The sequence below is a fragment of the Natator depressus genome, chromosome 6 (genome assembly GCF_965152275.1).
Source record: "Natator depressus isolate rNatDep1 chromosome 6, rNatDep2.hap1, whole genome shotgun sequence".
NCBI classification, from domain to species: Eukaryota; Metazoa; Chordata; order Testudines; family Cheloniidae; genus Natator; species Natator depressus.
Genome location: NC_134239.1, coordinates 91,141,509 through 91,166,031, shown reverse-complemented (window position 1 = coordinate 91,166,031; position 24,523 = coordinate 91,141,509). Strand labels below are relative to the sequence as shown.

The 24,523-nt window shown below is 45.4% G+C and overlaps 1 protein-coding gene across 4 annotated transcripts in view; it reads left to right on the top strand.

Annotated features, from left to right (window-relative positions):
- POMT2 (protein O-mannosyltransferase 2) overlaps window positions 1-24,210 on the top strand; it is a 48,428-nt gene extending 24,218 nt beyond the window's left edge. For 3 of the 4 annotated variants that reach the window (XM_074956018.1, XM_074956021.1, XM_074956020.1), the window contains exons 10-21: window positions 8-74; window positions 893-965; window positions 3,012-3,090; window positions 4,527-4,678; window positions 8,165-8,256; window positions 9,394-9,470; window positions 13,524-13,595; window positions 13,880-13,939; window positions 14,148-14,253; window positions 16,907-17,047; window positions 18,048-18,159; window positions 18,786-24,210. In XM_074956018.1, coding sequence (XP_074812119.1) covers window positions 8-74; window positions 893-965; window positions 3,012-3,090; window positions 4,527-4,678; window positions 8,165-8,256; window positions 9,394-9,470; window positions 13,524-13,595; window positions 13,880-13,939; window positions 14,148-14,253; window positions 16,907-17,047; window positions 18,048-18,159; window positions 18,786-18,891 — 1,137 coding nt within the window. In that variant the 3' untranslated portion in view covers window positions 18,892-24,210. The remainder of the gene's footprint in view (window positions 1-7; window positions 75-892; window positions 966-3,011; window positions 3,091-4,526; window positions 4,679-8,164; window positions 8,257-9,393; window positions 9,471-13,523; window positions 13,596-13,879; window positions 13,940-14,147; window positions 14,254-16,906; window positions 17,048-18,047; window positions 18,160-18,785) is intronic. The other variant, XM_074956019.1, reaches the window with a different exon arrangement.
- The last annotated feature ends 313 nt before the right edge of the window (window positions 24,211-24,523 follow it).

Sequence of the window (24,523 nt, the reverse complement as noted above, 5' to 3'; positions counted from 1 at the left end):
TTTCCAGGTCACTGCCTATTTACACAAGGACTTGAATAACCTGTGGGTTATAAAGAAACATGATTCCAACACAGGTAAACAGAACTCTAGCAAAGTGGACTGTCTAACTGATACTTCTGGTTTTTTACTACTATATTCTTGGGATCTCTTCCCAAATAGTAAAGGATTTTGGGGGGTGAGGGAGATTATCAATCACATCTTCATATTCCTCCTAGACTGTACAGGTGAGATGTCCTAACTTTGCTCGACTGATGGCTGCATTAGTAATGTGCCAGATGACCAAGGACTGCAATTTATAGGTATAGAATGGGGCAGATTGCAGTTACCATTTTCTTTAATTCATATGTGTGGCCCACAGAGCCTGCGGATCCCAGCATGCAATATTCTATTGATTTGAGTAGAAGGCTGCTTTGGTAAAAATGGAATATTGCACGCTGGGGACCTGTTGTCTATGCAGACCACATCTTAGAACACAGAAACTGTATATGAAGCACGCTTGGTATCTAGGGTTTCCTTCCTGCACTAGCAGTGCTTAAGAAGATTAAAGTTGATTGGCAGCTGCTAAAAAAAACAACCCTTGGTATATATTTAAAGTATATATGTGCTGAACGTTGAGTGTTGTTCTCTCAGCCTTTCTGGTGTACCCAGGGGCAGCCAATCTCTTTATTTTAGGGCTGTATCTGCTGTCTGGAAGCTGCCATTATATGGTTCCAGTGATAACAGTTGAGACTGGTCCTTAGACTGATTCTAGAGGTTGCATCGAGTCTGTGGTCCAATGAAATGAGTTTGCTAAGAGCATCCTCTGTTTGGCTTGGGATCAGCATTCTGAAACCGTCTCTAAGAGTATTGATACCTTTTCTAAACCTGGTGCTATTATCTGTTTTTCTGCCAGCAGATCATTTAGATCCTTCCCATTCTGTGGAGTTTGTGAGGCATGGAGATGTTATCCGGCTGGAGCACAAAGAGTAAGGTGTTTAAGAAATCATAGAAAAATATAAGAGGTGGTATCTCCCAATCCATGTTTTCTGGGAGTTGAACAGAATTAGCATTTGCCATAGGATTGGTAAATGGGGATGGTGGTGTGAGATCTGACATGCTAATGACTAGAATTAGGCTAGCAGAGACCTTCAACAAGTTCTTTGGTGCTATAGACCAGGGGTTCTCAACCTTTTCCTTTGTGAAACACCCTCCCCTGCAACATGCAATAAAAACTCCCTGGCCCACCTGTGCCACAACAACTGTTTTTCTGCATATCCAGTAGATTAAAAGCCAGGGATGACATTAGGGGGTAACAATCAGGGAAGTTGCCCGGGGCCCTAAGCCACAGTGGTCCCGCAAAGCTAAGTTCCTCGGGCTTCAGCTTCAGCCCTGCACTGTAGGGCTTAGGCTTCAGCTTCAGCCCCGCACAGCAGGGCTTCGGCTTTAGCTTTCTGTCCTGGGCCCCAGTGAGTCTAACGCTGGCCTTGCTCTCTGGTTTATTTTGGAGGACCCCCTGAAGCCTGCTTGCAGCCCCCCAGGGAGCCCTGGACCCCTGGCTGAGAGCCTCTGCTCTAGACTTTTCTCCATATCTCTATTCCCAGCATGGGGTTTGTGGAGTTTCCCTCTGTACTGTCCCATATTTTGAATGGGATCTCTGAGCCACTGTCTTTTCTTGAGAGACCTCTAAACAGCTTCATCACAATGAAGTATTTTTCTTTTTGAGAGAACCTTCTGTAGCTCCTGAGAAATCTGTCCAGCTGCATGGTATGCAAAGTTAAGGGCTATTCCACAGCAAGACAGGAATTTCAGACCATTAATTCTTTTGTTTGTGCCCAGACCTTTCCCGCCCTTCCAGTTTGTCAAGAAAGATAAGTACTTAACTTTTGCCTAACATACCAGGAATATGGGGCAAAAAGTACCCTCATTATTGCCTTGCGTACCTGGCATGTCCCTGCTGAAGTTCCAGTCAGACATTGAGACTACAGCCGTGAAACTGTTTAAAATGATATGCAGGCTTGTCTTGAGGTCTCCCTCTTCAATGAATGGCGGGGAACCCGGGTGTGCTGGTTTTAAATCTGCATTTCCCCTCCTTTCACTGCACAACAAAGGAGTTTGTCCTCTCTGTGCATTCATTTATTTAAATATACAGGACTTCTATTGACCTGCAAATTCTGCTATATTACTCTGTGACCTTCAGTATTGCCGTCCCCAAGCATTCAAAAAGCGTTAATCAGACCCCCCAAAATCATGAGATTTAAAAAATAGTAAATGTTGGGTGCTTTTTTTTGCCTTTTGGCTTTTGAACCTTGTTGAGGGTCCATGTTTTCAAACTTTTCTCTGCAACCATGAGAGCTAGAAACTTACTTTTTGTAAGGGAAAGCTGAGATTCTTAAATAATAACATGATTCCAGCAGCTGGGCCTTTAAGAAAAACACCAAATATATGAGAGTTGTGATAAAACCACGAGTTGGCAACACTGGATCTTGTCAACTCTCACATGCAGAGGAGGGCTGGACTTGGGATGGAAGAACCGAGAAAAAGCTAGGTGTTGCACAAATGATGCAGCAAGTGATACTTTTTCTGCTGAGTCCTAGCCTAATGGTTCAGCAGGGTGCTAGGAGATTTTGTGCTGCTAGAGGGTGCAGTCTTTTGCATGGAAAATAAAACTAACTATCAAGAGTGGTCAAGACCTCATGGCATGTTTTGCAAGAACAGGGATGTTAGCCGTAATGCCTTGGGTAATTGTATTCTTCTTAAAATTCTGCCTCCCAGTATCATTTGAACTATTCATTTCTATGTCCTAAACTGTAGTGTGTATGGTCAGTACACTTTTGAACACTTCCAGAGGTGCTTGAATGTGGCCTGTGAAGTGATTGCTATATATATGGTTCAGAAATAAATTTGTAATGCCTGTAAAGTGCTGTGGAATCTGTATAAATAAATCTTTATTGGTGACCAAAATGAAAGCTCTTCACACAAACCAATCTCAATGTAAAATTGAAAACTGTGTTTTACTTGTAATTTAATTTCAGGACTTCTAGAAATCTTCACAGTCACCAGCATGAGGCCCCCATGACAAGGAAGCACTTTCAGGTCACTGGATACGGAATAGTAAGTGAATAGTAAGAATAATACTTCCTTCTGCTTGAGGGAGGTTCATCCCAAGACAAAAGATTTACTCCTACTTTTAGTTTTTTGTCTCTTAGCCAGTTTCTTATCCATGAGAATACTTACAGTACATGAAATGCCGAGACGGCCAATGGCATTTTGGGATGTATAAGTAGGGGCATTGCCAGCAGATCGAGGGACATGATCGTTCCCCTCTATTCGACACTGGTGAGGCCTCATCTGGAGTACTGTGTCCAGTTTTGGGCCCCACACTACAAGAAGAATGTGGAAAAATTGGAAAGAGTCCAGCGGAGGGCAACAAAAATGATTAGGGGACTGGAACACATGAGTTATGAGGAGAGGCTGAGGGAACTGGGGATGTTTAGTCTGCAGAAGAGAAGAATGAGGAGGGATTTGATAGCTGCTTTCAACTACCTGAAAGGGGGTTCCAAAGAGGATGGATCTAGACTGTTCTCAGTCGTAGCAGATGACAGAACAAGGAGTAATGGTCTCAAGTTGCAGTGGGGGAGATTTAGGTTGGATATTAGGAAAAACTTTTTCACTAGGAGGGTGGTGAAACACTGGAATGCGTTACCTAGGGAGGTGGTGGAATCTCCTTCCTTAGAAGTTTTTAAGGTCAGGCTTGACAAAGCCCTGGCTGGGATGATTTAATTGGGGATCGGTCCTGCTTGAGCAGGGGGTTGGACTAGATGACCTCCTGAGGTCCCTTCCAACCCTGATGTTCTATGATTCTAAAGTACATGGGAGGTTATAATGGAAGTTGGAGCTCATTACACAGGTTAATACATGATGTATGTCAGTGTGTAAGAATTAAGAATTAGAATAGCACATAATTAAGATATTTCCAAATTGTGCACAAACAAAGAAATAGCTTTAAATTATCACCACAACCCTAGCTTTGGCAGCACCAGACTCTTTAAATTCTAACTTTAAAGCTGCACTGACAGTTATTATTTTCTGAACATAGCCTTGTGGTATAGACAGATGGCTTCTAGGGTCTAAAATGACCTGTGCTCTGACATTTGTAAATGAAATCTGCTTTGAGTTTTAAATGCCCAGAGGCAAGAGACTACTCAATAAACGCACTATGCTACCCACCCAAACCATCCAGTTTAAAATCCTTTTAAAATGTAACCTCGTATCTTGAGAGCCACATATGAAGTTGAAGCAAAGAATTTTGGGATTGGTGAGGAAAATACATAGGTAGATAGTAAGCATGGATACATCATGCATTGCTGGTGTCTATAAAATTCTCTTCCTGCTGGGGAATCCTTATTGTTAACACTCAGGAGGCTAAGCTGGGTCTGATCCACTCAGTTTTGTCAACACTGTAAAGTTTCAGAAGCTCCTGTTTTCTGTGTCTTGTTCTCCAGTGACACGTGCTTTTGGTTTTTTTTGGTGGTGTGTTTGAATGGTAGAATGGAACAGGAGATGCCAACGATTTTTGGCGGATTGAGGTTGTGGGCAGGAAGGCTGGGAAACGCATTAAAGTCCTACGGAGTCAGATCCGACTGACCCATCTGGCCACAGGATGCATACTTGGGTCCTCTGGGAAGACGCTGCCAAAATGGTAAATAATCTCTGAGCCTAGTTTGTAATTCTTCCTGCCAACAGTCTCATGCTAGCAGCTGTGTTCCTTTTCTTACACAATTGACACCAGATCCCCTTGTTCAGTGGCAGTTTTTAATTTGGACCAGGGAATACACATCTTTATATTTTTCCTTCTCTTCTTAAAACGAAAAGGGCATCTGAAAGGTAGAAAATCAGAGTGAAATCTTGGATGAGGGTTATAAAATCCACTACAGTGAAGGAGCTAGCAAATGGCACTTCTAGAGAATAAAGTCCTTTACCAAGAGGTCCATCCCAGATATCAGCATGGGGGTGTGCTTCAGTCCTGTTCAAGGGGGGCTTGCGTTAGGCGTGAGTGATGAGATCATTTTCCATAAGCCAGTCAATCCTTGGCCTTTGCAAAAAAAAATTGCGAGCATGGGAGACAGTTGTGCTGAGGATGGTTGCAACATAGACCGTTGGAAACTGCGACTCTTACGTCACCAGCTCATTTAGATGTAGGAGCTACCAGTGACCTAGAGGTTAAAGGCTCCATATCCCATTCCACAATCCTCTGAACCATACAGTCCCTTGCTGTTATATTTATATTGGTTCCTGTTCATTTTTTAATGGGAAGACCTGGACCACAATAGTGTCCCACACCCTTCTCTCCTATGTGTGAGCACAAATCTGGAGTATGAGAGCAGATGCAACAAGTGGCTCTGGAAGAGGAAAGTTTTTCATTTGTTCCAGATCTCTGTAAAAGCCTATGCACGCTGATAGTGCTCTCACTGATGGTCAGTGATTGAGTAGCCTGAGGCATTAGTTATCAAGACTGTTCTTGTAGGCCCAGTCTCCTGGGAGGTAACGTGGAATAAGGCTGATCTAAAAAAAGGATCCCAGAGTTTGAACTCATTGTCTCAGAATGGACTGATTGCCTCTGGCATCAGTGTTCAAATAAAAAGGAAATATTTTTTTACACAACACAAACTTAGCCTGTGGAGCTGATTGTCACAACATTAAAGCCAACTGCAACTGCATAGTAAAAATACAACATTAAGACAACATTAAAGCCAACTGTATAGCAAAAAGATTAGACATTTTGTACGGATTATGAGAACATCAGCAATTAAGTTATGATTTTTTTTAAATTGCAAGGGATGTAAAGCTCATGCTTCAGGAATTAAGCCACCTGCTAACAGAGTGAGGATAGGAAGAAACTTCTCCTAGAGGTAGGGTGACCAGATGTCGCGTTTTTAAAGGGACAGTCTAGTATTTAAGCCCTCCTACAGGTGTCCCAACTTTTTCTTAAAACGGGCAAATTGTCATATATTTTCTGCCTCCCCCCATCAGTCCTGGTGGGTCCTGCTGCTGGCCGGATCCCTGCTTGCCAGCCGCTTGCTCACCAGCGGCGAGTGGTGGGAGGGTCGAGGGGCCGATGATGAGGGTGGGTGTGCAAGGCTGGTGGCAGGGCAGAGATGCAGCGTGCCGGGCTGGCTGCTCCCCATGCTGGTCCTTCAGCGCAGCCCCTGCTGCATGCCTGCTCTTGGCCAGCAGGGCCCCACTCCCCATCCCGTTTCTGGCTGGTGCTAGCTGTGTGCTGCGAGCTGCGGTGGTTGGTGAGTGTGGGCAGGCAGCCGGTTACATGTCGCCTCTGCTGCTCACCCATTGGCCCTTTACGTGCTTCCCCTCTGCTGTCCTCTCCCTGATTTTCCCCTCCCCCGCCCCGCTGCTCTTCAATATCTCTCCCAGCCCCTGGTTGGAGTGCTCAGCTTATCAACAGCCTGGCCAGCAGACTCCTTCCTTTCCCACACTGACTCTAGCTTGGCCGGCACCCCTGGAAAGCCCAAGATCCTCTGGCCTGGGGCATTGGCCAGGAGGAGCCAAGCCCTGCATGTGCCAAAGTCCTGCACAGCACTGGCACAGGGCAGCCTCTCCTCCCCTCAGCTAAGCTCTGGAGTTGGGGGAGGAAGCGATTTTCAGCCTGTTCATGCCCCGACCCTGCAGGCTCCACAGCAGCCCCCAGGACAGGGGCTTAGCACCCTCTTTGCCTGCCCCCCAACCTCAGGTCCTGCTCCCAGAGAACGTGGGGCTGCTCCACCCCCTAGGCACCCTCGTCTGCTGAGCCACCTCTCTAGCCATGTTCACTGAAGTCCCTGCAGTCAGGTTCCCTGGGCCCTGATGCACAATGTATCCTTAGGGCTTAACCCCTTCCTGCCTGCACTGTAGCCAGGGGACAGGAGGCGGCTGGGTTATGTCGGTTGCCAGCAGCAGCCTGGAGGTTTTAGCTGCCTTTTGACACTGTGTGGGCAGGAAGGGACAAGCTGGTTCCAGCCACACGGGAGCGGTAGGGGTGGGGGAAGAGATGAGCTCTGCAAAGACACAGGCCAGGTCACCCCTTCCCCGTTTCTTCCTCCCCTGTGGCTGGAAGCAGCTGCAGTCCCTTTCCTCCTGCATAGTGCTGAAAGACTGCTGCTGGCCACATTCTGGTGTGAACCCTGGCAGAAATCTGGGGAGGGGGTGCATGTGACCCTGCATGCCCTCCCACGTGTTGCCTCGGGAAGACACAGTGCCAGGTACCAGGAGAGGCGGGTCTGTCCTGGGGGCCCAGTCAAGCCTGGAGGGCAGGGTATGTGTGTTACCCCTCCCTATGTGTGTGTGGGGGTAGGGGTGTGTGTGTCATCCTAAAGCCTTAAAGATAAGAAGGTAAATAAAAAGAATCCAACTACGCAGTATTTCTTTTTAACGGGCTCGGTCAACTTGATGTTAATTTGAACAGCTATACGATTGATTGCTGTTGAACTTGCTTGAATACAAGTAATTTTACCAGGTGTCCCGTATTCAGCATAGGGAAATATGGTCACCCTACCTATATGGAGGTTGTTCTGTAGTTTCCCACTTAAGGGTATTGTATTTTTCTTTCTGAGCATCTAGTACTGGCCATTTTGGAGACAGTATAATTGACTAAATGAACGATTGGTCTCATCCACTATGGCAATTCCTTTGTTTCTGTAATGGAGTTGCTCTAGGTATGAAGTGACTTTTAAGGTAATGGTGACTGCTTTTCCTGGGGAGAATCTAAAAGTTGACTTGAAGTTGATGGGAGCTCCACATACTCAGCTCCTCTGAAAATCAAGCCACGTATTTATGTACCTAAATATGGATTTCGGTACCTAATTTGAGGAACCCCAACATGGAAGTGTTGATCTTCATATATACAGCAGTCTTGTGACCTTAGACAAGCCTCAAATCCAGTCCAGTTTCTGTTTATACTCTGATAAGGCAGGACTTCTGGGTACACAGAAATGAATCTGTTACGTTGGATGCTGCAATTGGTGCTAATTGGTAGCTAAACTTGGGGGAGGAATGTCAATTTGAATGCGAAAGCTTATGCTCAAATATATTTGTTAGTCTTTAAGGTGCCACAAGTACTCCTTTTCTTTTTGTGAATTGTAAATAGTGGCTCTCCTTCGGGAGGTAGGTGACTGACTGTCCTGCTGTTCCTCAGGGGCTGGGAACAGGTGGAAGTCACCTGCACTCCATATGTGAAGGAGACTCCCAATGCCCTTTGGAATGTTGAAGATCACATCAATCCCAAGCGTAAGTGATGAAATCTCTTGGACAATATGCAGGTTGGCTTGTTTGTTTCAAGGGAAGAGAGTGAGGTTATCAAGAGGTCAGAGCAAGGCACTCAATGTTTGGGATCCCTGGGTTCTGTTCCCAGCTCTGGTACTGACCTATTGCATGATCTTGGGCCAGTCATTCTGCCTCAATTTCTGTATTGTAAAATGGGGGGATGGTGGGATTGAGAGATACGATGTTTATAAACCACTTGGAGATCCTCAGGAGCTGCAGAAGTGTGAAGTATTATGGAAGAGCTGGTCACAACTTGATAGTTAAAGTTGTAACTGATGTTTCACTATGAGACTTATTTTGAGCCCCCCCCTTACCAGCTTTTTAATTGAAGGAACTATTCTGAATGCAAGTGTACAGTAGAAGTTTTTAGATGATTTTTCGGAAGTGTAGGATCTTCACTGCCCTATTCCACACTTGCCTCATTCTTTTTTCCAGGAACATTCCAATAATGAGGTTGCTAGAATTGTGACATGGGGTAAGAATAGAGTTGAGAATGCCAGTTGTGACACACAGCCCCTCCAGCACAATCCAAAAGTTAGACCCCTGTGTCACAGCCTTATTCACTGCCTGCTTGGTTTGCACGTTACTCAACGTCCTGATTTTTATCTCACAACTTGCTGGATTCTGGCCTCTTTAAAACCTGCTAACATTTTGCAGCCTTTCAGAAGTACTATATTCAACCCAAGAGAAATAAATTCTGAGCTGTTCATTTGGTCCGGAGTCTTCTACCTTTGTCATGCATTTTGCATTTTCCCATTCATGGCTGATCTGTGGATAAAGAATAGTCTATGAACAGTGAGGCTCTTATTTCTGCTTAAACACAAAGACTGTTTATTTCAGGGAGTTTTATCTGTTTCTCGCGCTTCTGAAAGTACAGTGGGAAATCAATGAATAGATCAGTTGTGAAATTCACTTGGGGATACTTTCTTGACTGCAAGAGGCTGTGTTTAGAATATGAATGAAATGCAGTGAGAACCAAGGAGGTACCAGAAGAAGGTTACTCACAGATTTGATACAGGAGGAGAGAGTTTATCGTGTGTGTATGTATTAAAGGAAGGTAGCATGTACAGGCTTCTAATTCACTTGTTTTCTTTTCCATAGTGCCCAATATCAGTCTGGATGTTCTGAAACCCTCCTTCCCAGAGATTCTGCTGGAGTCCCATATGGTTATGATCCGGGTAGGGTCGCTTTATTTCTAGATTGTCATGTGTATGTTTGTTTTTTAACTCTTGAGCTAAAAAGAAATATTCTGTACTGTGATGTCCAGGGAATAGCAGCCGTCAAGATAGGACAGAATATATATTGCCATAGGTTACAAGGATTTATACTTAGAGAAGAAGGATGGCCTTATGGTTGAAGTTCTAAAATGGTACTTGGAAGATCTAGGTTCGGTTTCTGGCTGTTCCATACACTTTGTGTGACCTTGGGCAAGTCATTTAATCTCTCTGTGCCTTATGTTCCCTTCTGTAAGACAGGGATATTAATACTTCCCTACCTCGTGGGACAATTGTAAAGATAAGCTCATTAATGCTTGTGAGGCACTCAGATAGTGCAGTTATGGAGGCCATAAAAGTAAGTGGATAAACGCTTGGAGATACTTGAACATCTGATGGAAAAATTTAAAAAGACAAAAACCCATTGTTTAAAAAATCTCATCCATGTTCTTTTTTCTGCTTTCCTCTTCCCTCATTCTTTGTCACCGAGGATGTTTGCAAAAAAGCAGATTTGTTTTTCTTCAGTTTGACTGCTCTTGTAGTCTTCTCATCTGAGACTGTTTTGTATGACCTTGTTTATTCTCCTTTCTGTGCCTTAGTTTCTCCATCTGTAAAATGGGGATGATACTGACCTTACAAAAGACTCTGAGGCTAATGTGGTGTTTGCAAAGCTCTTTTGAAATGAAAGGGGCTCTAGGAATGCTCAGTAACATTATTAATACTAATAATTTCCATGGCAACCAGTTATAATATTGTTTTAGATAGGGAAATATCAACATAACTGTTTCCATGGAAATAATTTTCTTGTCTTGAAATGAGGACTCTTATTTCAGAGTGAAGGAAAACCTATAGGAGTAGCTGAGTTCTTAAATAACTAAGATCTGGCTTCTTCCACACATGTTCTCAGCAATAGAGAATTGGGGAAGAAAAAACTAGAGAATACTTGGTCTTCGTAGTAACCTGGGAAACATTCACATTTGTGTAGTAATTTTAAGCTATAGGTATCCTCTAGGACAGAGGTGGGCAAACTACGGCCCACGGGCCACATCCATCCTGCAGGACTGTCCTGCCCGGCCCTTGAGCTCCTGGCTGGGGAGGCTAGCCCCCAGGCCTTCCCTTGCTGTCCCCCCTCCTCTGCAGTTATGCTGCTGCTCGGGCAGCGTGGCTGGCTCCGTCCGAGCAACGGGGCTGCGAACTCCTGCCACTTTGAGCAGCATGGTAAGGGGGCAGCGGGGGGGTGGATAAGGGGCAGGGCGTCCCGGGGGGCAATCAGGGGACAGGGAGCAGGGGGTGGTTGGATGGGACGGAGGTTCTGGGGGGGGCGGGTAGGTCAGGGGACGGGGAACAGGGAGGGTTGGCGAGGGCGTGGGAGTCCCGGGGGGCCTGTCACAGGGCGGGGGTGTGGATAGGGGTCAGGGCAGTTCGGAGATGGAGCAGGGGGGGGTTGGATGGGATCCTGGGGGGCCTGTCAGGTGACGGGAGTGGGGGGGGGTTGGATAGGGGGTGAGGTCCTGGGGGGCGTGGTTTGGGGCTGGGGGTCCCGGGAGGGGGCGGTCAGGGGACAAGGAGCAGGGGGGGCGTTGGATGTGTCGGGGGTTCAGAGGGGGGCAGTCAGGGGGCGGGAAGTGGGAGGGGGTGGCTAGGGGGCAGGGGCCAGGCTGTTTGGGGAGGCACAGCCTTCCCTACCCGGCCCTCCATACAGTTTCACATCCTGATGTGGGCCTCGGGCCAGAAAGTTTGCCCACCCCTGCTCTAGGATGCAGCTTCTAGAGGGTGACAAGATCATGCTCTTTGATTGACACTCCATCTAGCAAAAGGCATTGAGGATGACCAACATTCACTGGGGGAGCACATGTGTATATGTTCATGCACAAATCTATGTACACAAAGTATCAGGTGGCAGAGGGAAAAACTCCTATAGTTAAGTGACACTTTCTATTATAAGACTTTTTTCAGTTGGCAAACTTTAACTGTTTTGGCTGAAATTTTCCATGCCAGCTGCCTGCCTTAGGTTGAATTTTACTGAAAGATTTCAGCAAAAGTAATTCAGCCATTTCTCAGAAGTTTGAGGGGGAAAAAATTTTTTCCCCATTTTGCAAAAAACACAACAACAAAAAAACCCTTAAAGCCATTTAATTGAGAGGCAAATATTGTCTCCATCATTTGGAGCAGTGACTTGAAATTTAGTAGGGAGTTTGTTGTCCTGGTGTCCAGGATATGTCTGTTGCTGTCCCCATGAAAATCACATCATGGGGAGGTAGGGCCTGAGCAGGACTTTCCATGCAGTTGCTCCTCTGGGTTGCCAGGAGCTGCTGTGGCACTAGGTATCAGTACTGAGAGGAGGTAGAACTCTTTCTCATGTGCTGGTGCCCAGCTGACCCAGGCAACAGGAAGGAGAAAATAACCTGACTGATCTGCAGATGGGTGAGGATCCAGACCTGTGGGGGTTTGTGGGGAGAGAGACTGAGAGAGGGCTCCAGAGAGTAGCAGGAAGACTGGGATGAACAGCAATGGGATGGTAGGAACTGGGATGAGCAACTGTGAACTGTGGGGTGAGGTAATGAGACATGGAGCTGAGGGGAGGCGGAGCAGGGGGAATGGAATGGGTCAAGGAAGGCAGTGGAGAGCCAGGGATGAGACAGACAAGAGGGGCCAGAGGCAGAAGGGGTTAGGCTTGGCAGGAGCAGATACAGAATGGTCCTTAATCATTAGATTCCACTCCTCTCAGACCCTGCATTGGAACCCAGGATTCCTGAGTCTCAGCATTCCTCTGCTGCCAGCAATAGCTGTAAACCCACTGGCAAAATGTGTGACTCCACTCCCCCTAGTGGCCAGCCTCAGTGACAGAGGTCCTGTGAAAAAAATATGGGATCATGTAATTAAAGACATTATTGTAATGCATATGCATAAGAGGGCTGAATTAAGGTTACATAGGCAACCTTAATTCTGGCATTTCCTAAATTTTGAGTGCTTGACTGTGTACTATTCTTACTGTAGCTTTCTGTGTGTACTTTTTTATAGAAACTGTGAAAGGAGAATTGTTTGAAAACCGATTCAATGCTTTGGACCAAATTTTCAGATCACGGCCTCTTATATTCCATGTCCAGGTTTTCATTTCTGAGGTTCTGTACACTTGGATGTGTGCATGCAGATTAGGGCATTAGATAACCAGCTAGCCATTTTGCTGGTACAAATAATCAGGCATGGAAAGTTGCTTGCATACTTTTAGAGGATGCAGACTCCAAATCTAATCCTTTATTTACTATCAGGTGTTAGCTGCTTCACAGGTCACTGCTTCATGTAAATCTTGGGCCAGGTTTAGTGCTGGCAGTTACTGTGAAGCTCCTTCCCCAGCCCCTTCTCTCTCTAGATGATATAGAGCCTAATGCTTGGTTTATATCTGGATTTTAGTGGGAAGGTCTCAGATTCAAACCAATATACTTTACCTATGCTCTGAAGATGGTGGGCTTACTTCTTGTTGTTTAACAGCCTTAGAGCAGAGTTGTTGTCTTTCCAGTGTGTGTACAATTGGTGCAATTAGAGGGAGAGGCTCCCAGATACAAAGCAGTGTATGTGGAATGGGGACCTAAGCTTGGTCTCTGATTCTGATTTGTGGGTCAGCCTGGCATCTCTGTATCTTACTGGTGTATGAAGCAGTCCCCAGGAAATTTTTTTCCATCACTGCATGCTGGTGTAATGAGAGAACAGAGTAAGGCTTTTGTAATTGCAAAGGGATGCGACTTGCAATAAAGTGAAATAGTTGTGGGGATTTTCAGGAGCTCATCTCCTGCAAAGTAATGGGCTCGTAGGAGCACTAGCAAAGCCTGACGTTCAAATCTAGGTGCTCCTGAAAAGGCTTAACCTTCCTAGGGCGTTTGCTTATGCACACATGTGAACATATCAGAAACAGGATTATTCTTCCTATGCCTCAGAAGCCCTTCCTAGACAGAGAGCTGCCATGCAGGACTTGCAGCACAACTGCCTATTGACTGTAATTTTCTTCTCAACCTCCTGTAGGGAAACAGTGGTCTCAAACCAAAGGAGAATGAAGTCACATCCAAGCCTTGGCACTGGCCCATCAACTACCAGGTATGCTGACAAATCCACCTTCCTGTGTGATTGTAAGTGCTTTTGATAGGGGTATGGCAGAGGGCAAACTGCAGAGCTGTGGGACTGCATCTCTTTATTAAAATGCATGGACTACACTTCAGCCGCTGTTGAAATAACCCTTTTGTTGGCACGAGAAGGAACTTCTCACCTTTCTCACTGCTGACTCTCTGTGGGAGCCTCAGTGAGTTTGAAGGTTGATGTGGGCTCAGTAGACACAAACCCATTTTAATTTCCTCTGATACCCTGTCCCTGTTCCTCCTCAGGGCCTACGTTTCTCTGGAGTCAACGAAACAGATTATCGAGTTTATTTGCTGGGGAACCCGGTAAGTGGGGGATTTTTGCAAAACAAGTGACTTCTGCCTTTAGCAAATATTTAGTTTTCTCCTGGCTTTCCCAGAGACAGTGGCTCCCTGCCCTTCCTCTTCTCTAGCTGCTTTCTTCCCCTTCTCTTCTGTGGTTACAGTTAGCTTTCCATCATGTCTTATGCACTCTCTGCTACTTCCATCTCCTCCTTTGCTCTTTCCCACACAGGTGGTCTGGTGGCTGAATCTGGTCACTATTGGATTGTACCTCCTAATGGTAACTTGCGCTATTGTGGCCATGAAGAGGGGAGTTCAGCTGACAGCTGAACTCAAAGGTAAGTCCAGCTCTCCTACCCTACTGCATTTGTAGGCTTCACTGTTGTGATAGTTTGTCATCCTGGTTTCCTGTTGCAGGAAAGCTCATTCTCTCTCTGCTGTGGAACATCAGACCACACAGAAATTGAACAAAATGTGTTCAAGAGGAACATGACAGCAATGAGTACAACTATTTAAAATGTATAATGCTATAGAAATGCTAAATCTTATACCTGGAAGGATGTAAATGCCAAGGAAGGGGAGAGGAATTAACAGTTTTTTCAGGCTGTAAAGGGCCATTATGAAAATCTTTTCTGACCTCCTGCATAACACAGGGTATAGATTTAACTCGGATATCTCATCTAGCCCAACACATTTCAGTTGAATTCAAGCATATCTTTTAGAAAGACATCAGCCTTGATTTAAAGTCTGTTTTTAAGAATTGTTCATATTAGTCCAAGGGGTTGTAACTAAGAGGAGTGGGATGAAATTAAAAACCAGGTAAATTTAGGCTAAATATCAGGAAAATCATCCTGACACTGATATACACAAAACTATGGAACAGTCTTCCCAGGAAAAATGCAGGAAGCCCCATTCCTTGAGTCATGTAAAACTGGACTGGACAATGCTCTAGCGAAAATCCTGTAGGGAGCAATCCTACATTGGCTCCAAGAGGGATGGATCAATTGGATCCCTCTCTGGTTCATGGCTGTGTGATATGTGCGGTATTAATATTACACATCTGTGCTGAAAGGAGAAATGCTAGCTAGTGCCCATTAGGGAGCTGACAGAGAGAGGGTACTAGGAGGAGGATATTAACAGCCCTTTCTCCTTCCTTAGCCTCTTCCATCCACAGGTTACAAAGCACTTCACAAACCCTAAGGAATCCAGTCTCACAACATCCCTCTGACATAGATCAGTGTTTCCCCCATTTTACAGATAATTGGGTAGGAAATGAGGTACAGAAAGGTGAAGTGATTTTAGCTAAGGTCACTGAGGTTACATCTACACTGTGATGAAAGACCCGTGGCATGGCTGTGGCTGGCATAGATCAGTTCAGGGGTTAAAAAATTGCAATTTAAAAGTACTGGAGCCTAGGCTCTGACACCCTGTGAGTGGGGTGGGTCTCAGAGCCCAAGATCCAGCCTGAGCCCAAATGTCTACATTACAATTTTTAGTCCTGCAGCCTGAGCCCTGCAAGCCCAAGTCAGCTGGCCCGGGCTCAGAGACTTGGTACTTCACATTTTTTATCGCAGTGTAGACATACCTACAGTGAGTTATTGACTGAGCTGGAAATAGGATCCAGGTCTCCTGCCCTGTTCCCCTGGTTCTAAATACTAGACCACATTCCTTTCCAGGGAATGGGCTGACAGTGAGGATCAGGGATGGCTGTCAAGCTACTCCAGAGAGAATCCTAGAAATCAAATCCCAGTATGCATCCGATGAAGTGAGCTGTAGCTCACGAAAGCTTATGCTCAAATAAATTGGTTAGTCTCTAAGGTGCCACAAGTACTCCTTTTCTTTATTCATTGAGGAAGACTCTATTGGTAGGTATTTCTGTGTGATACATTTTCTGCATGAATAATACAGGTGGGATATTGTGGGTAACCTTGTGTTACCTGCACAATCTGGGGCACCCTGCCTGTACCCTCCTGAGGGCTCAAGGTGTCACCCAGTCAATTTAGGCACTCCCACCCTTTCCCTTCCAAGGGTTTGGGGCATAAGTAACCTACTCTTACCCATGCGGCTGAGGGAGAAACCTGGTCAGGTTAAGTACCTGCCTTTACCCACAGGGCCAAGAGCTCTACGAGTCTGCAGGACCTTTTCCCAGTGAAAGAGCCTTACCCTGCTGTGCTCTAAACATCTATTTATTAGCAACACACAGAGAATACACATACCAAGCAAATCTATTATGCTCACCACTCCAAATATATAGACAAATTTTACCCGATGGCCAGTCAGGATCCACTTGTCTGGGGGTTGCCAGCGATGTCTCTGCATGTCACAGTCATGCAGAGGGTACAATGTCTTGCAGTTTCTTGTTGTACTGCAGTCCAGAGTTGATTCCCAAAGGGTATCGATTTTCACTTACATTATATAGGTAAAACTAGCTATTTCCTATCACATTATCCCACACCCCCAAGTAACAAAAATTGTAACGAATTACACACTGGCACCTATGTGTCCTCCTTCCTGCCTGCGTTTTTTACATTTTATCTTTCATGTCCAAATTGTAACTTATTTGTGACCTTCTCTGTTTGTGCAGGTGGTCAGCATAAATTTACTGATCAAAACTTATCTTATACCATTTGTTAAGTCTCTCTCTGTATCCTCCCTAAAACTTCCCAGCGCCCGGGTGTCTCTACTTTACAACCGTGGTGGTTAACGCTCTTGTTAGGGACATTCCAGAGGTGGGGATGCTTTATCTGCAGCAAATCATTATTTTTTGTCAGTTTTAGTGCTGATCTCCCTGAGTTTCATCCGAGGCTGGTTTAATATGGGGAGGGGTGCTGGGTTTGATTAGATCCCAGGCCTACACTTGGAACGTAGACCTGCTAAACCTGTTCCTACCAATCTTACTGCTATTTATACTCTGCCTCCTTGGTGCTGAGGTTTGAAAGGGTAGCCAGGGTTGTGAAGCTTCATCTACTGAAGTGTGTGTTTGTGTTTCAGAGCTCTCCGAAGTCTTGCTACATAGTGGAGGGAAGATCATGCTGGGCTGGCTCCTCCATTACCTCCCTTTCTTCATGATGGGCAGAGTCCTCTACTTTCATCATTATTTTCCCGCTATGCTTTTCTCTAGCATGTTGACAGGTAAATACTGCAAAGCAGAGACCCTGAAGGTAGAGGGGAATAGTAGGGGAGCTGAGTTGGAAGGGGTATTTTTAAAGTGACATAACTAAGAAATCAAGTTTTTTCTTTCGGATCTCTGGTTCAGGGCTAGTGCTTGGACATGTATACTGGTTCAAAAGTGTTTTTAACCCTAGCTGCTTAAGACATCGAACCCTATACAATTGTGTCGTTTGGATTACCATCTTGATTTGACCTCCGAGAGGCTGCGGTGCTAATGGATAGGGTATTGGACCGGGATTTAGGAGACCTGGCTTCTTTTCCATGCTTTGCCACTTTCTTGCTATGTGACTTGGGTGAGTCATTTCACCTCCCCTTGACTCTGTTAGGTCCCTTTCTGTATCTTGTCTGGTTAGAGTTCTTCAGGATTTGGACTGGCTCTTACTGTGTTTTTGTATAGTGCTTTGTAATGGGGCCTTGATCTCAGCTGGGACCTCTAGACGCTACTGTAATACAAATGATACATTAAAATAATCCATTTCAATTCCAACATGATTTTTAGCAGTCTCTGTCTTCAGACCACTAAGAAATAAAGCTTTATGGCTCTGTAAACTGGAAGTCCCTGTTCTCAAATGGTGTATAAAGCATTAATCTCTGACCCTGGTAGTACATGAGTCTTCAGCTACTAAAATCATGTTGCACTTGAAATAGAGGGGGCAGAAGAAGCAAGATGGTAATTGGAATTATGTAATTTTGCGGTCTGATACCTCTAGCTGTCAGGACTAATCTAAAATATTTTATTCCAGTGGGAATGTTGGGAAAACCAAATTTCTAGAGATAGAAAGCTTCATTTCGTCTGCTAAGGGTCAATAAGAGATCAGACTTTAAAAACAGAATTGATCCTTTGTTCATATAGAGCTTTATCAGCATTCGTTTATGACTGAATGTATCAAATATAGCCTGCATCTGTCTCCTGGCTTCCAGCATGGTGCCTCTAGTTATTAATTTTATTTTCTTCTCCTAGGAATTACATGGGACACATTGCTGAAGTTCTGTGCTGGGCTCCTGTCCTGCTCCGTGGGGAGGAGGGTGTATGCATATGGGACACTGGCACTGATGCTTCTCATTGTGTACAGGTGAGAGAGAGCCAGAAGCTGAGCTGCTTCTGTATGTAAAACAACATCGGTTGTATCAGTGGAAGCGTTGGCTCCTTGACACGTGTTGGTTTTAACTTTTCACTCTCCCAGCTCCTTTCCCCTTTTTGTCCTCTGCTAAACTCTCGGATAGCAACAAACTCAGCCCTGAACCCTTCATATGAACCAGATTCAGCTTTGACAGCTTTTGTCTGTCTCCTGGTAATGAGTTTGCAGAAGCCTTTTCATTACAGGGAGTCTCTTTGTTTAACCCCGGAGCTCAGTTGGTACAAATGCTGTCAGCTGGACTGGCTCCCTTTTTCTCCACCGCTCAGCAGATACAGACTCTGATCTCCACCCCACGTGGTGCCAGACCATCGGTCTATGCTATACTTTAAAAATGTATTGATTAAACATGTTTATAGGCTTCCCAATCCCATCCCACCCATGGTAAGGCCACAAACCTGGCTGTATTAATGTTGTTGAGCAGGAGGGAGTGGGCCCCAAATGGAATCTAGAGCAGCCCAAAGGGAAACTCCCATAGGTCATCCACATGACTCAGCTGTTTCTGTGACCTTGGTACTGAGCAGTTAATCAGACCTTGACAGGTGTGTTGATCCTCTCCACAGCTTCTACCTCTTCCATCCTCTGTCCTATGGGATGGTGGGACCTATGGCTTCAGATCCCAACAGCCCAATGGCAGGGCTCAGGTGGCTGGAATCGTGGGAGTTCTAGAGCCGGCAGGAGCCTGAACAAGGGAATAAGAAACACAAGAACTATGAAGTGTCAAGCTGATTCATGGGCACTTTGAGGCAAATGGCTGTGAAGCACCATTCTGGAGAACTCTGGGGAATCTGCTCCCCATAGCAGCCCATTGTCTCATCACCGATTTGCACAGTCTGAGTCTTGGCAGAGGGTGACCACAAGAAAGACCCTCTGAGTAAGACTCCAGCCATAGGTCCAGTAGATTCCATTTCTGAGGCCAGCTACTGCTCAGAAAGAAGACCTGGGTCCTCCGAGCAATGTGTCTTAGAATTCTTTACAGTCATGCTTTGGCCTGTCCAGCAGCCACACTGGTGTGATTTGGAGGATGTATGTGTTTATATCTGTTGGAGGGTGAAGTTGCACACGTCTGTCTTTTTGTCTCTGCTCATATGAAAATCACTTGATTGCAGGAAAGAACTGACTGTAGAAAGCACAGTGTCCTGAGACATTAAGGATCTTTTCATATTTAATAACTTTTATTGGTGATGTTTTATATATATTTTGGAGAATGTCTGGGGACCGCCCTGTCCTAGCCATTTGCATTTCACTGATCTGATGCTGTGTTTCTAATACCTGGCCGAACTGAAAGTCTCTCAGTGGCTTCAAACCTCCATAAGCCATCGTGCCTTGCCTGTCTCCCAGGCCCTTTGCAAACAGAAGAAGTGGAGATTGTTTATACTTGCATATCCCCTTGCTTTCAGGCCACCTGTAACCACTTATAATAATCACTGTGTAGCTAACTGGCAAACCTCATGACAGCTCAGAGCCAGACAGTTCCAGTTCATCAGTCTTGCAATTCTGTTAGAAGATGCTAAGACGCTCCAAAGATAATTGCAGTGGGAGCAGCAGGTTTCTTTTATTGCTTGTCTTGGGTTCTTTGGTGTAAGGGCCAGCCTCTTTGGGAATGCACTGATAGGGAACCCTTGCTGACAGCTGTCATTCATCCTTTGATACCAGCAGTTCTACTGCCAATAACTGCTTTGTGTGAGGATGCTAAGGCTTAGCGGTCACTGGACTCTGCAAAGCCTGCTGCTAGTTCTGGGGTATTTAACCACTAATATTCCTCTGCTGAAGGCAGTTTTTTTCTAACAGGAAACTGCACTTCTCGTTACTATGATAAACTGCCAGGCAAATGAGAAGCGGGGAGTGGAGGGAGGGAGAGAAACCAGAACAAAAACTCTTTGCTTGTCTGGTGAAGAGAGCTCTCTTATGCAGAATCCATCCTTTCACAGGCAGTGGGGGTGGATGGGAAGGGACCTGGTCCTTGAACAGGTGTGGGGAAGCTTTTTAATGAGGTATCTATTCCTTTGTTCCTTTTGTTCCACTTCTTTCCCCTCAGTTCACTACTACTGCCCTGTAGCATCCAAAACAAACTGTCTTGAGTCCCAGCTGTGTGTGTCCTTTGAGGGAGCAAGGTTTGCGAGGCAATTTTTCATATGTATCAAGGAGATCAAGCCCTTCATTTCAGATTCCCTGCTTTGCCTCTCAGTCCTGCTCCTGAATATGTATTGGGTGAGTATCAGTAACAGGTGAGTGTGTCTGAGTTTATAGATGAGTTCTGCTATACTCCCTCTCCACTCTCCATGGATTCTAATGGGTTATCTGGAACATGAAAGGCTGTTGGTATGGAGATTTTACTAACATCCCCAGACCAGGCTGGATGGCTGTGCTGTATGCTGGGCTGAGGCTCAGTTCAGACCTGCTGTCACTTTAATAGGGGAAATGTAGGAATGTTCAGTTAGGCAGCTGCTTGCTATTGTAACATGCTGGCTCAGTATGTCGTATCCACCTCCAGAGGCCAGTCCACATATAAGATAGGAGCCTACTACTGGTACTAGCTCAAGTGGTTTTGGCCTTTGCTTTTGATGCTAAAGATTTTGAGTTAATCCCCTGCTGACAGTCCATGGTGGGGGGTCATTACTGTAATTAACTGCTGGGTTTGATGATCTTTTTCTATTTACTGTGGTAGGAAGTGCTCCCCTCTGGCTTAGTCAAGGCTGCTCACAGACGATATGTAGGAAAGAAGGATGAGGGAGAGGATTGAAAACATCACCAAATCCTGTTTAGTTTGACAAGTGGAAAAACAGCAACGGATTATAAACAGGTGGTAATATGACAGGCAGGCATTACACTGCCTTATTTTTAATAATATTATTGGGTATCTTCTATTGCCAGTAAGAACATCAGCTTAATACTGTGATGTCATGAGAGTAGATTTTTCCTGCAGAAGTCCCACTGCCAATGGGAGGAAGTGCCAGGGGCTCATGTAAGGGGTGGATTGAGATGCAAAATACCCCCAAACACTGAAGACCCAGTAGTGATATAGACATGAACAGCAGCAAACCAGCCCCTTGCTACTGAGAAGTAAGAAATCAGTAGGTACCTATGTAGGATGGTCCCAAAGGTGGTTCACGCATCTTTGCTATCATAGGACCTTTTAGCTAAGTCAAAATGTTGATTTAGCAACCTCTGTTGCTGAGGAAGTGGAGCAGTAAGAACTTCAGGAGTAACATGAGAAAGCTGGGCCTCTCCTTGGTCATTGTTCCTGTCTCCTCTGCTGCACTAATAGGTCCGCTTCAGATTTGTGGGGAGCTTGAGTTGGCTAGCTGAAAACACTACCTGACTCACTCTCCCTTCCAGCTTTTTGTGCCCAGGTCAACTTCAGTTTCAGTACAAACAAGAGGCTGCTTGTCTTTGGTGCTGGGAGTTTGGATGCCTCTCACTGGAAGTTTCTGACTGGCAGAAGAGCTAACCCACTTCTTGGCCCCTGTGTATCCCACTGTCCGCATGTGGGGACGCACCAAAAAAAAAATCTAGTTGTCCCACAATAATGAACAGCCCATGACCAGACTCTTGAGTTAGGGTATTAAAAGGACTGCACTCGGACATTAATAACTAGCTTTTTAAAATGGGTACAGCCTGGGGGGGTTCATCCTCTGAATTCTAAGAGCCAGGTCCTCAGCTGGTGCAAATTGGTGTTGTTCCCTTGTCTTCAGCAGAGCTATGCTGTCTTACCCCAGCTGAGGATCTGACCCTAAATATCTGTTTCTTGAAAAATTCACCAGGCCATCACCGAGAACAAAACAACAGTGTGTTTGTGAGATCTACAGAATCTATTAATTTGTGCTGCTTCTACCGGCACTGCAGCAGCATTTAAGCTAGGACACTTTCCAGAGCTGTGCAGATTTGAAGCAGTGGGTGCAGTGAAACTGACCCTTGTCTTGAGGAGGGAGCTATCGCTCTACATTGCCTCTGTTTAGTCAGAGGTCTCCACAAGATCATCTGTAGACTTTCTGCTTGGGTTCTAGGTCTTGATAAACACTAGTTCAGTTCAGCCTGGCATTCCTGACTGTGGAATGAGTGCTGGTTCATCTTGAGGACAAGTCATTTGTCCCCTTCCCCAGTCATGTGGAAACAGCTAGCGGTGCTTTCACAGGCCAGAAGATGCTGCTGTCTGGAGCAGCTACTCCCTATGAGGTTTCCCAGGCAGCCATCCATTATTGTTGGGGAGGTCATCAAACTCAATCTGTGGAGCCAAAATGTAAACATCTGCAGGCTTCAAAATTCCCATTCCTGCTCTTTCCTCAGATTTATACTGTAAAACTGTTTTCACTTCTCTAGTCTTTGGAGGATACAAAGAAGGGCTTGAGTTCAGCATATCCAACTTATTTTAGGCATTCCATTCACCTGAACGGAGGTTCTGTTGGCAATCACTGCAGGGGCATGCATGCCCATTCCAACAGCAATGACTGAATTAATTCCACAGAGCTAGGAGCGCATGTCTCTGGGACAGAGTTGTGGTCCTGAAAGTGCCTTTGCTGGGGCAGCCATGGAAGACTCACAAATAAACATGTCTGCAGTTCACCATCACTATGTGATACACCTGTCCCCAGATCCGCTAGCAGGAAAGCCAGCATCAGTCTTATCCGCAGATAATTTCTTTTGAAGTCTTAATTGAATGGTTTGTTTTACTGATGCTCAGAACAAATTAATATGATCCAGCTTTTTATATCCCCTTCTGCCCTTCTCCCCTCCCAGAGTCCTGTACTCCTTTCTAGGCTGGTCCACTAATAACTGAGCTCTTTGGATGTGCATCCAGTTTCCAGAAGAGCCTGGACTAGAGTTGGGCTGAGCTGCCATGTCCTCAAGGAACAGAATGCCTGGCAAATGCACTCATGGCAAAGGCCTTGTAATAGAAAGCTATAATAACTGACTTCTTTAACTGCATCAGCAGAGAGAGTTCAAAGGGTGGAACTCCTGCCGACTGTCCCTCTTGTTTGTGCCTCTGGGGGGTCTCATCCAGTGTTTTTCAGTGGAGCTGAAAGGTGTGCCTGTATTTTCTTCCAAAATGTTCCTATTCATAACTCTCAAATGTTGGCAGACCTGGTGGCTTCCCTTCCAAGGGTCATGCCCATGTGACTTGGTCTCTGGAAGCAATAACCAGCAGTGGGTACATGAGCTGTGTGCTGTGCACCACTAGAATACCCCTTCTTTTCTCTTATGTCCCTGCTGGACCCTGAGCATCCTTCCATGGTTGCCCTGTATTATCAGCTGGGGCACCTGGATGGGACTTCCCCCTTCAGAGCAAATGACCCTTCCTAACTGGTCAGGTGTATGTCATGGTGGGGAGGGAGCTGAGGAGTGTTAGAGCATCATAAGGCGCTTTCTCCTTGAGGGGGGAAAGATAGGAGATGATGCTATGTCCACAGCATGCCCAGCCCCTTTAAGCAGCCTTGAAAAGCAAGAAACCAGGACCGAACTGGATCTGTCTCCATGGCAGTAAGCCAAGCCATATGGCTGTCCCTGTGTTACTTTCTTTCTGAAATACACTTCATACTCTGTGTTTGGGGGTCAAGGGCTACTGACTGTTGCACATACTATTTGGGAGGGAGCTAAGGGGGGATATTAGTACTGAAGGCGCCATTGCTATTTTATTTATGTAGACTCCTAAAAGTTAGGCAGGCAGGTTTACCCTGTCATATTAAGGGAGTGATCTAGGCTCTATCCTGGAAAATATACCCAGAACTGAATAGAAGTTTGGAGGTAAAGTGATGATGGGCTTCTTTTGTGACCCTATCCTTCCGCATTATTAACCTTACTAATGCTGCTAATATTAATGTATTTTGGTTGTTTTTGTGTATGTCTCTATACATGTATTATTTGACTGCTGGCTCCTAATTCTCTTCAATTGCAGAGCAGCGTGGTATACTAAATGCAGTGTAAAAGGATGGGAGAGAGTTTCCCTTGAACTAAAAATGGATTTTGTAAAGGAATTCACAGAAAATCAGAGGTAGAATTTGGACTTTGGTTTTGTAATAAATAACTCCTTCTTTCAAGCGTCTTGTTCTTTTCACTTTTGTATTTTTATTTCCCCCCTTTACACAGATATAAAGCTGTGGCATGAAGTTTAAATGAGTGTTACAAAATAGGGGCTAGACCAGTTTCAGTGGTGCCATGCTGGGGGGAGGGATAGCTCAGTGGTTTGAGCATTGGCCTGCTAAACCCAGGGTTGTGAGTTCAATCCTTGAGGGGGCTATTTAGGGATCTGAGGAAAAAATTGGGGATTGGTCCTGCTTTGAGCAGGGGGTTGGAGTAGATGACC